The sequence below is a fragment of the Leptopilina heterotoma genome, unplaced genomic scaffold, assembly GCF_015476425.1.
Source record: "Leptopilina heterotoma isolate Lh14 unplaced genomic scaffold, ASM1547642v1 Lhet_36, whole genome shotgun sequence".
Lineage (NCBI taxonomy): Eukaryota > Metazoa > Arthropoda > Insecta > Hymenoptera > Figitidae > Leptopilina > Leptopilina heterotoma.
In genome coordinates, this window is record NW_025111040.1 from 1,860,266 (window position 1) to 1,873,301 (window position 13,036).

General features: G+C 21.9%; 1 protein-coding gene across 3 annotated transcripts in view; it reads right to left on the reverse strand.

The window, feature by feature from the left end:
- Positions 1-2,510: 2,510 nt before the first annotated feature.
- LOC122505534 overlaps positions 2,511-13,036 on the reverse strand; it is a 59,385-nt gene continuing 48,859 nt past the window's right edge. For 2 of the 3 annotated variants that reach the window (XM_043617222.1, XM_043617221.1), the window contains exons 5-8: positions 10,943-11,247; positions 4,939-5,122; positions 4,031-4,209; positions 2,512-3,336 (exon numbers count right to left, since the gene is read on the reverse strand). In XM_043617222.1, coding sequence (XP_043473157.1) covers positions 2,886-3,336; positions 4,031-4,209; positions 4,939-5,122; positions 10,943-11,247 — 1,119 coding nt within the window. In that variant the 3' untranslated portion in view covers positions 2,512-2,885. Of the gene's footprint in view, positions 3,337-4,030; positions 4,210-4,938; positions 5,123-10,942; positions 11,248-13,036 lie in introns of all 3 variants that reach the window. The other variant, XM_043617223.1, reaches the window with a different exon arrangement.

Consider the following 13,036-nt stretch of genomic DNA (forward strand, 5'->3'; position numbering starts at 1 on the left):
ATATAATATATATTGACATTACTTCTTCAACCCTTGGGACCGAATCTTTGATAAAATTCATTGCAAACAAAAACTATTACACAAAAATCAATTGTATAAATATAGATATTTATATACAATAACATATCATATATACGTAGATTTCTCATAATATCATCAAAATACAATTTTTTTTTAAATATAATTTTTAAAATATACTTTGAAATACAATTTGTTTCAATATCTCGTGTGTAATACAATTTTTACTTTAAATATATATTTTAAGAGACGAAAAACGACGAAAATTACCAAATATAATTTTTTTTCAAGTTAGCAAAATATTTTCGAAAATTTTGAATATTTATCCTTTTCTTTTGAAAAAGGGGAAAAAATATATTTCCAAAAAATATAGTTTTACTACATAGAATATTTTTTGAACAAAAATACTTTTATTTTGTTTTGAAAAAAAATGAAGAGCAAAAATATTTTTGTACACAAAGTATATTTAATATTTGCAATTCTTGTTTATGCGACGGACATGCTTTTAATATTTATAAAACTGTTTCTAGAAAAACGAGTGCGCAAGATAAAAACTAAATTGTGCTTTTCTATTTTTCTCTTTTTCCTTTTTACTTTATAATCTCACGTGAAATGTATGAAAAATACTGTCTGCTTTCAAAAATCTCAATAGTCGATCGAATTTCTTTAAATCGTACTATAAATCTGAATTGTTTTATTTATTATTATTCTAGGATGGCATAAATGTTACTATATTTTTGTGCAATTAGATTGATTCTTCATTTAAAATAGTTTAAAGAAAAATTATTCGACAATATAAAAACGTAGTAATTTAAAAAATTTTAAAAATTACAATTTAAAAATCAAATTTATTTCATAATTAATTTTAATATTCAAATCAATTTATTTCATATTTAAAAATCTTACTTTTATAGCAATTAAACTAACTTTTCATATTCAAAAATTAAAATTTATTAATTCGATTTTAATATTTAGTTAACATTGGTTAACATTATTTTTAAATAAAAAAAATTGTGATAAAAGAATTCCTTTTTGCGGAAAAAGTAGTTTGAAAATTGACGACGATATTTAAAAAACAGTTTACACTTGTTTTATAACAAGAAAAAAGTGATTTAACATTTCAGTTAAAAAAGAATTTCCGTTATGAAATTTTCGTTGAATTTTTAATTGAATAAGCTTCTTGAGACGATTAAAATCGGCGAGTACAATAATTATGGAGTAAGCACAAATTACGCTACATTATACATTATACATTGTCGAGAGTTCTAAAAATTTCTTTGAAAATTGAAAAACTTTTAAACACTAATTGAGTGATTTCGTCACGTTTTGCGGTTTTTTTTTCGAATTACCGGCAAGTCAAAGGCATTGTTATTATTAATACTTCTTTTTTCGTTACAATCTCACCATTTAAATCGATCAGAAAAAAAATTTTCTACTTTTTGCTATGGGAAACCGAAAAAAAATCGTCAAAGGAAAAAAATACGAAATTATAGAAATACTTTCACTATCAACAAAGAAAAGAAAATATTTTAAAGAATGAGAAAAAGGAATAAAGAAGATATTAGAATAAAAAAAGTGGTAGAATATAAAAAAAGTGGAAAAATACAAAAATAAGTAAAGACGACGCGACGGATAATAAAAAAAGATTTTTCACTCATAAAATTCCTTTTCTAATTCAATAACACTATTTTCTACATCACGATGGACAAATATTCGTATAACGCTCTCTATACTGGATTATATAAATAAACCTCCAGTATTTTCGTGAATATTCTCTAAAGTGGAAAATACATCTCTACTTAGATATTATAATAGTTATTTACAATTTTTTTTTCTTTTTTTTTGCGGCAATTGAGAGAAAAGCGAAGAAACAAACATAACTTTAACTCTCCCTTTATTTAATTCACACACAATTTCTCTTCATTCATTTAAACATAAACATTCTACACTTATAAAATTGGAACAGCAAAAATACAAAGTTCAAATGGCACAAAAAACGATTCCAATGCACCAGAGACTCAAACTTAATCTCTACTTTATATTTATTTATATACATAACTATTCACGAATAAAATTCTCAACTATTCAATAATTAAGTCAATAATTAATTTTTGACTTGGGAAAAAAATGTCCTCACGAAAAATTATTTCCGGAAAAGTTGTTGTATTTTCGTTTTCATTTTTTGAATTGCGAATTAATTTAAATAATTTAACAATTTAGATTAGAATCATTAGAATTTAATTAAAAATTTATTTAATTTTATTATTTAACAATAGAAAGTAGTTTCATATTTTAAAATTTAGATTATATTTAAAAATCTAAAGAATTTTGTAATTTAACAATTGAAAGGTTTTTAATTTCATAGTTTAAAAATCTAAAGTATTTCATAATTTAACAATTGATAATATTTTTATAATTTAGAAAATTTACAGTAATTTTCTATTCTAAGAATAAAATTTAACATTTTACAGTAATATTTTATAATTCAAATCTGTTTCATAATTTAATAATTCAGAAGTTTTTTTAAAATTTTTTTCTTGGCTTATTTTATTTATTTTTTATTTTTCTAAAAGAATAATTTTGAATCAAATTGATATTTCACTCAAAAATTAGTGCTTTAAAAGAATACAATTTCTATTGTAATTGTTTCGATTGTAATTCACTTTTCCAATAATATTTTCTCGTATGGAAGATTAAAATTTCTTTTTTTAAATAATCGATTAATAAAATGCAAATTCTTTTTGTTTGGTTTTAAAATATAAATAAAAAAAATTAATATATACCTTAAAATCGATTTCAATTTTTGGGAGAGAATATTCCACTGTATTTTCGGATGTGAATTTTTTCCATTCTCTTTCTTTCTTTTTTTAACTGTATCCGAATTGCACTTTACGACATTGACAGAGCCATTTGATAATTCGTGCGTTCCTTTCGACGATACTCGGTTGATCGCATGACCTTTGGTTACTTTCTTCATTTCCCATTCCAGTACTGCAATTATTACTTTGCCATTGATTGCCAGGATTGCCTTGTGTATTGCCAACATAAGAATAAAGTCCAAGCGCCGAATCAACTGAACTCACACTGTCAAAAAATACGGGCGACGATGATTTTGAATCGGGTTCAGTAATACGTTGATAATTCTCCGAATCAAGACCCAAACGATCGAAGAAATTCTCCAATTGGGTAAATGAACGAGCTGGTCGTGAGGGTTTTTTCGTTGAACGACCACTTTCGTGACGCCAATATCTATCGCTGATATCGGATTTTGATCTTAATATTGGCCGTCCACGTCCCTCCTTCCAACCGTCCGAAAACCTGTCAATTTTTAATTCATTACAATCAATAATTCTCGGAAGAAAAAAGAAAAACGAATAAGAAAAAATTTATAATATTAATAATCGTTGTGTTCTGATAATAATCTGTTTGCAGTTAGTTTTTGTTTGCTACTTTGTTTTGACAATAATTGAATTCTTTCGAGAAATTTTATTAAAATTGTTTTGAAAATAATTCAATTCTTGTAAGGAATTTATAAAAATAATTTTCTTCGACAGAATATTATTATTATTATTTATGAGAATAATTGAATTTTTGTTAAAAATTTTTGAAAATAAAGAAGAATAATTAATTATATATTTAATATATTAATTTTTTAAATTTTGAATCTGAAATTATTCAAAAATTAATTTATATTTGGAAATTATAAATTTTTGTACTTCGCAAAATAATAATAAATAGAATACCGTGTAAAAATATTAGACGAATAAAAAAATACAAGTTAATAAAATATCGGAATAAAAGAAGAAAAAATGAAAAGTCAAATTAAGTTAAATTTAGAAATGTTTTGAACGAATAAATAAATAAATAAATTTTTTTTTATCAAATAATTAAAATTGATAATTTAAGGAAAAACTATGATGAAATAATTTCCAAATTGAATGATCGGGGGAAGATAGGAGAAAAATTTGAAATTTTGATATTAAATTAACATGCTATTGAAAAATAAAGTGACCTTGAATTGCAAGTGGGACTGTATTCGGTTTGACTATTGCTACTATTTGATTCAGGACTGTAATGTCTAACGACAGACGATGGTGTTCCACTGCCATAACTACTTTTTCTCGATCTGTCTTTCTCAGTGGAATGTTGAGTAGATGCTCCGCTATCTCTTCGTATGTGACTCCAAACATCCTGTAAACAAAAGCAATTCATTCAATTGACGACTGTTTTTGCATACAAATTTACAGATTTTTATCTTATTCACAAAAGAATAAAATAATGCACTTAAAGGAACAATTTCAAATCAATCAACAATTAATCTAAATTATTATTAAATTTATAATTAATAAATGTAGGACTAGTATATATATTAATAATCCTTTGTTCCGGATGTCTATTCATAGTTTAAACTCAGTTATTTTTTATTACTTTTTTCTTTATGTTTTTAATATACTTTTTCTAACTTTTATAATTTTAATCTAAAATAATTTAATTCTAGTATAAAATTCTATCAAGATTTTTAAAAATAATTGAATTCCTGCGAAGAATTTTACTCTTTATAAAAATAGTTGAGATCTTGCAAAGAATTTAATTAAAATAGTATATAGATTAATAGAAAATAATTAAATACTTTAGAGGAATTTAATTAAAATTGTATTAAAAAGAATTAAAGTCATTAAAAGAATTTCATCAAAAATTGAATTTTTTCTAGAAATTAAAAAAAAGAAATTGATGGAAAATAATTGAATGTATTTTTCTTTAGTAATATTCAAATTTAATTACTATAATTTTAATAATTGTTTTTTAATTCGACAAACAGGAATAAAATTGAATCTATACAACGAAATGAAAAATAAAATATCAATTCGTCTATAATTTAACTAATGACGAGAATAAAGAAAAATAAAATAGAAATTTAACCTGAATTCTCGGTGGTGGTTCGCTTCGATGTGTACAATGACCGGAAGAACCACCAGAGTCCCTGGCAGTTGCACCATGACTTAATTTACTGGATCCCGATGATTTTTGTGTTCGGCCACCGGATGATAAAACGCTGCTTGCATCACCGCCACCAGAGCCAAGTGATCTTCGAATATTCCTAGAACTAATGTTCATAAATTATTAACTTTATTAAAGTCTGTGGTTTTTCATTCTGTCCGTTCGCAGTATGAAGTTAGTTGTTAGTTATCATTTGCGAATTATTATCATGATTTTTTTGTTTGTTTATATTTTTCGTGATGTTTTGACATTTCCGATGTTATGTTATGCGGTAGTGCGGGTGTTTTTAAAAAACGTTAAATTGTGACAAGAATTATTGTGTTTGAAAAATCGTGGAAAAATATCTGGTATCAGGCGAGAGGTTACCGTTTTCAGTGGAAAAAAAACTGTAGATTGGTAAATTCTAATTATTAATTAAAATTTTCTTCTTAATTAAATCATTTATATTATTTCATTTTATTTTGTTAAATAAAAATCTCAAAATAACTTAAAAACAAATTTTATTCGTATATCTTATTATTATTATTATTATTTTTTTTTATTTATAATTATAATTGATAATATTTATTGTATTTTGATTTATTATTATTATTGAAAATTTTATGCATTTTTAAAATCTAAAAAAACTGAAATATCGAATTGTCAATAAAAGTTGTATTATTTTCAATTTTCAACGATTATTAATTTTAATTAAAAAATTCAATTTTCCTGAATCAATAAAAAATATCGTTCTAAATTTTATTACATTGGTCGTTTTCGTAAATTACTATTCAATAATATTAATTATTCAAAATAATTAATTTTTTAATATTTAATTTTTCAAAAATTTAATTAATCTTCAATTATTAACTTATACAGTGCAGGATCTAGAGTCTAAATTTTTTGGGAAGAGCGATCCCTTTAGTGTGTGCTTTTTTTGATTGCTATTATGAGTGATAATAGCTCCTGGTTCTTTTATGTTTAAAAAATTGTTCGAAATAATTAATTTTTCAAAAATGAAAAAAAAAAATTCAATTGTTTCAAATTTTAATTAATTTTAAAAAAATGATTTTACACAAAAAATTTATTTATTTTTAAAAATAATTGCAATTCAAAATCTATTTGAATTTAGTATTTTAATAAATTACTTTTTTTATTATGTTAAAAATAAATTGTTTTTTTAAATATTTTATTAATTTTTTACAATATTTGAATTTTAAATAATTCAAAAGTCAATTATTAATTATTCAAAAATAAATCAAACAATTTTAATTAATTCAAAAATAAATTATTCTGTTTTTAATAAAAATTTAATTATTTTGAAATCATTGAAAAATGTAATTGTTCAAAATAATAATTAATTATTCAAATATCAAAAATACAATTAATTCAAAATTAAATTATTTCATTTTAAATAAAAAATTGAAATTAATTTATTGGCACTTACGTAAAAAATAAACGTATTTCTGTGTGTGTTTGTGTGTAGAATTAACTTATAAGTGCTTTCTTTTGCAAGAATTAAACTTATCGTTATCTTCTGTTCAAATAAAATATAAAATGTTAACGTTTTTTTTAACACAATATTATAGAAAATAGATTTTCTAAAAAGAAAAAAAAATAATGAACTTAAAAAAAATACTTTAGGCACCGCCTTTCATTTCAACTATTTAAATACTATCAAGTCTTTTAAAGACTATATAAAGTCTTCAAATCATGAAAAATACATAATAAAAAATTGAATTATTCCGAAATAAAATTCAAAAATCAACAAAACAATCAATTTACAATTAGGGCCATTTGGGGTAATTGTAAACAAGGGATAAATGTAAACAATAGATGTTTCAACTAAATTTACAAATTTAAAAATTAGTTTTAAAAACTTGAAAAAAATTGTTCATAAATTTAAATTACTTTAAAAATATCCAATTAAAATTATTAAAGAAACACAATTATTAAACAAAAAATAAAAAATAATTCTTCAGAAAAATTTAATTAGGGTTTCCAAAATTGATTTAATGATTTTTAGCGAAAATTGAATTATTTTCATAAATAATGACATTTTTTGAAGAAATTCAATGATTCTCAAATTTTTTGCAAGAATTTAAATGAAATTCAATATATTAATTTTAATTAAAGAGGCATTTCACGTCAGAAATATCACGATTTGCAAAGGGTATGCCGATTTTCGCAAAAGTTTGTGGGATTATAGTTCTATATAAGAGACTTCTTTCCCCCAAATTTTTTCAAAAAAAATTCAAAATTGTTGAAGATACGCCATTTTGAATTTTAATATTAATTTTATAAAATTTTGAATATCTCGGAATATTGTTTATGGATTTTTATGAAATTTACACATTTTTCAGGTAAAAGTATGTACTTTAAAATGCAAATAAAGTTAATAAAAAAAAAATTAATTTTTAAATAAAAAATTAAAAAAAATTTTTTAAAACAATTTTTTGTTTATTTACTCCTCTCTGAGAAAAATGTTATTAACATATTTGGATTCCTTATGAATTCACCTTTAATTTCATAAAAAAAAATTGATGGAGACTCAACTGGTTCCAGAGATATTGAATTTTTTGTAAAAAAATAGTCATAGTTACAGCAGCAATGCACGACTGCGGTAACGTACTACGCGACTTGTGCAGTATGGTGCTATGGCGCGGCGACGCTTTTTTTTACAAAAAATTCAATATCTCCGGAACCAGTTGAGTCTCCATCAATTTTTTTTTATGAAATTAAAGGTGAATTCATAAGGAATCCAAATATGTTAATAACATTTTTCTCAGAGAGGAGTAAATAAACAAAAAATTGTTTAAAAAAATTTTTTTTAATTTTTTTATTTAAAAATTAATTTTTTTTTATTAACTTTATTTGCATTTTAAAGTACATACTTTTACCTGAAAAATGTGTAAATTTCATAAAAATCCATAAACAATATTCCGAGATATTCAAAATTTTATAAAATTAATATTAAAATTCAAAATGGCGTATCTTCAACAATTTTGAATTTTTTTTGAAAAAATTTAGGGGAAAGAAGTCTCTTATATAGAACTATAATCCCACGAAGTTTTGCGAAAATCGGCATACCCTTTGCAAATCGTGATATTTCTGACGTGAAATGCCTCTAAAATTAAAAATATTGAAACATAAAATTATTAAAGAAGATAGGAAACAAAAAAGTAAATTACAACTAAATCAAAGAAGATAGAAGAAGAAGATATTAATATAGAGAGAAGATATAAAGATAGAAGATGTTAATTGAATAATTTTATATTTCTAAAAAAAATGTATTTTTCATTCTTTCCAGCATTTCCATTTTTTAAATTTATTTAAAACATTATAACGTCATAATAATAATTAAAATACCCTTAAAAATAATAATAATCATTTTAAAGAATTGCTATTTTAATAGAAAAAATATATTTATATATATATTAAAACATAAAATTATTAAAATATTAAACAAAAAAAAAATATAAACTGCGAACAGATATTTTCAATTAATAAATAAAAATTTTAATTTATTTATATAAAAAAAGAAAATGCAAAAATATATTAATTAATAGAAGATGAAATAATTTCTTTAATGGCATTTGAACCATAATGACGTCACAATTTGTTCACAGCATTTGCTAAAAAATTGTGACATCATAATGGTTCAAATTCGCTGAAAAAATAAAGTTTTAATTATTTAAAATAAAACGTTGAAAAAAAAATGCACGCGCGCTCGCGCGCGTCAGTTTTTGCTAGTTATTAAGAAAACAAAAATTGAAAATCAACAGTTCGCAGATAAGAGAAAATGTCACTTCACTGATTTCTAAAAACAATTTATTACCACTATAAAGTAAATAAACTTGTCCAAACGGTTGATAATGAGGTATCTTAAATACCTTTTTAAGTTGTGTTTTAATTTTTTTTCACTTTTTCAATTTTTTCCCTTTTTTTTTGAAGATTATTCCAGCGAGTAGAGTTATTAAAAAAAAAATTCAGTTGATAAATTGACAACTTTACAGGATTATTAAAGTCACTTCTCGTAAAATTGTGAATGGAAATAAATATAATTATTAATTTCTTATTATTAATTTAATTAAATTATAATTAATATTTTTTATTAATTAAATTATAATTAATTCTTTTTTATTAATTTTTTGATTCGCAATTATTTATTTATTGTTATTTAATTTTTAGATGGATTTGGACTAAGTTAATGTAATAAATTCATTTTTATAACAGTAATAATAATAATAATAAAAAAGTAAAATATTATCTGTCTTTTAATGATTTGAATTTTAAAATTAATGAAATTCTAATTTAATGCTTTGAAGATTAAAAGAATTACAAAAATTACTTAAACCAAATTGTTTTCAATTCAAAATATTTAATATTTTGTTTATAATTTTGAAATTTAAATAAAATAATAAAAATATTTAAATTCTTATAAAGAGTTTATTAACATTTTTGAAAATAATTGAAATTCTGCAAAAAATGGTATAATTAACATTTTTTTAAATAAGTCAATTCTTTCGAGAAATGTTATTAATTATGAAAAAAATTGTAATCTTGTAAATTCTTATAAAGAATTTAATCGAAATTTTTCAAAATAATTGAATTTCTTCAAAGAATTTTATTACTTAGAAAAAGAATTATAATTTTTTTCAAAATAATTCAATTCCTGGGAAAATTTTATAAATGATGAAAAAAGTTGAAATCTTGCTGTGAATTTTATTAAAATGTTTGAAAATAATTGAATTTTTTCGTGGAATTTAATTAAAATTGTATAGAAAATATTTTAATTTTCATAAAGATTGTAATCAAAATTTTTCAAAATAATTGAATTTCTGCGAAGAATTTTATCAAATTTTTAAAAATAATTGAATTCCTGCAAATAATTTTATTGGAGTTTTTCAAAGTAATAACATTTTTTCGAAGAAGTTAGAAAAAAATTTAATCAAAATTTTCCAAAATAATAAATTGTTAGCAAAGAATTCTATCAAATTTTCCAAAAGCATTGAATTTCTTAAAAAAATTTTGATAAAAATTTTTTAAATTTTTTAAAAATTATTTTCAAAAATATTTACAAAATTCTCTAAAAGAAATTAAATTATTTTAAAAAATTTTGATCATATTCTTTATATGAATTCAATTCTTTTCAATACAATTTTAATTATATTCTTTACAAAAACTTAACTATTTTTACAATGAAAAGAATTCTTCACAGAAAATCAAATCATTTTTTTTAAATTTCTCGAAAGAATTTAATTATTTTCAGAAGAATTTTGATAAAATTCTTTGTAAATCTTAATTATATTCAAAAATTTTCAAGAAATTTAAAAAAATTTAATTATTTACGAAAACTGTAATAAAATTATTTAAAAATTAAAACAATTTAATTTTCTATCAATAATTTTAACAAAATTCAATAATAAAATTATTAATAAACACAATTATTATTTTAAAAACTTAAAAGAAATTAAAAAAAAAATTCAATTACTTTCAAAATTTCCAATAAAAATTATTAAAAGAAACTCCATTATTTTCAAATATTTTACTAACATTCTTTGGAAGAATTCAATTATTTTTAAATACAATATTAATAAAATTTCTCGAGAGGATTTAATTATTTTTAAAAATTGTATCTAATATAATAATTTCAATTATTTTAAAAAAAACTTAAAGAAATTCTTCAAAAGAATTCACTTATTTTTAATATTTTAATTAAATTCCTTGAATAGATTCAATTTGTTTAATTATAATTATTTTAAAACCTTGAAAGAAATTCTTTTGAAAGTTCGATTATTTTTAAAATTAAGATAGAAATAATTAAAATAAGTGAAATACTTGACAAAATTTCAAAACAGAAAAAAAAGTTAACAGGTGACAAACTGTGATTCCTGTAATTATATTATGTAAACACAAGGAGAAGAAAAAAAAGGACAAGAATTACCTGCGATAGCACATGGAGTCCCGTTTAAAGCTAAGGTCAGAATAATCAGAACTTGTTTCACAATCCGGACAGTTGCCTCCAGATTGATGATGAGAGGTCACTAGAGGTTTTGAGGACGATTTAGTGGATGCTCGTGGAGATAGCGACGCCCGACGTCGCGTGCTTGTATGAAGATCCGGCAAGGACTTGTGACAAACCGTGCTTTCTCCAGAAGCTGAATTACTCGATTTCTTAACAGATCTCGCAGACGTGTGGGAGTGAGAATTACTTCTTCCGAATTTAAATCGTATATCCGGCGTGCACAGCTGAAATAAAATCATACAATTTTATTATCACGATATACAATAACAAAAAAGGAAATAATTTTTCCTTTCCTAGAAAATAAATACAATAACAAAACTAGTTTTAGTTTTATCAACTAATAATTAGTTATAATAACTAATAATAAACAAAAATAATAAGAAACAATAAAATTAAAAATATAAATAAAATAAAACCTAATAAATATAAATAAATAAAATAAATAAAAAGAATAATAATAGTAGTAAGAAAATGAGGAAAAATATTTTCGATAGAAGAAAAGAAACCTTTTCACAAAATAGAATTTCGAATCGCGAGGGAAAGTGAGTGTTGGCGCGACAACTAGCTCGGGAGGATTGTTGCTTCGCTGAGAGGCCTGTGAATAAATTGGGCTGAAAGGAGTTTCTGCATTATCCTTGCGTGTAATACGTCTCGATGCAAAAGCAATATTTTCTTAAAATAGGACAAAGCAAACTACACACGACCATCGATTTCATCCTGGCGTGCGCAAATGCCATTTTGATAACTTGTGACAGTGATGGGTTTATATAGAAAATTATTGAAAACCAACCAATATTCAATAGCAATAGTAATAATAATTTCTCTCTCTTCATTCGCTTTTCACCTACACCAAGGTTCACTTGTACTTTTCAAATCTATTATAATGGAAAACAATAACTTTTGTAACACGTGCAAGGTGAACCATTGTCATCGAAAACTATAAAGTCCATTGGGCGTGAAACTTAAAGTTCTCTTATTAACTGCGATCAATTATTTATATTCTATAAATTTTAAAAGTTTTTATTAATTTAAAGAAAAAAAAGTAAATTGACTCCCCTTAATTTTAATTCATTAATTTTAAATGTGACATTAATTTTCAAAAGAAGAAAAGAATTGTAAAAAATAAATAAATCTATATCAATAATCGTTCTATATTTCTGTTTCCTAATTCTTTTGATAATTTTTATTTTTTATTTTTTTGAAATTTAAAAGAATTGAATTGATTCAAAAATTTTATAAAAAATATTTTAAAATAATTGATTTTTCTCAAGGAATTTAATTAAAATTTTACTTTTTGTTCACTTTTTGTTTTGAAAATAATTACAAAAGTAAATGAATTTATTACAGGAATTTAATTAAAATTGTATTAAAAATAAATGTATTCATATAATGAATTTTTTCAAAATTTTTGAAAATACTTCAAATCTTTCCAAAAATTATATTAAAATTGTTACAAATAATTCAATTTTGTCGAGAATTTTTTAAAATCGTCATTCAAATAATTGAAGAATTGAATTTGAAATATATGTTAATTGACGATTTTTCAAAATAATTGTATTCGTCCAAAGAATTTTATTACTTATAAAAATAATTCCATTCCTGCGACGAATTTTATTAAAATTTTTGAAAATAATTAAATTTTTTGCAGAAATTTATTAAAAAATGTATTGAAAATTATTGAATTCCTCCAAGAAACTTTATTTTTAATAACTAATTTCTTGTGAAGATTAAAAAATTTTATTTTTAATAATTCAATTGCTTGGAATAATTTCGTTAAAATAATTAAATTCGAATTAAGAAATTTTATTAAAACTGTATTCAAAATTATTAATTTCTAATAAAATTTCTCAAAATTTTTGAAAGTAATAAATTGAATTCCTGTAAAGGATTGTATTACTTATATGAAAATAATTGAATTTTTGTGGAGAATTCAATTATTTATGAAAATAATTGAATTCTCGCGAAGAATTAAATTAATATTTTAGAAAATAAATAATAATTAATTCGTTAGTA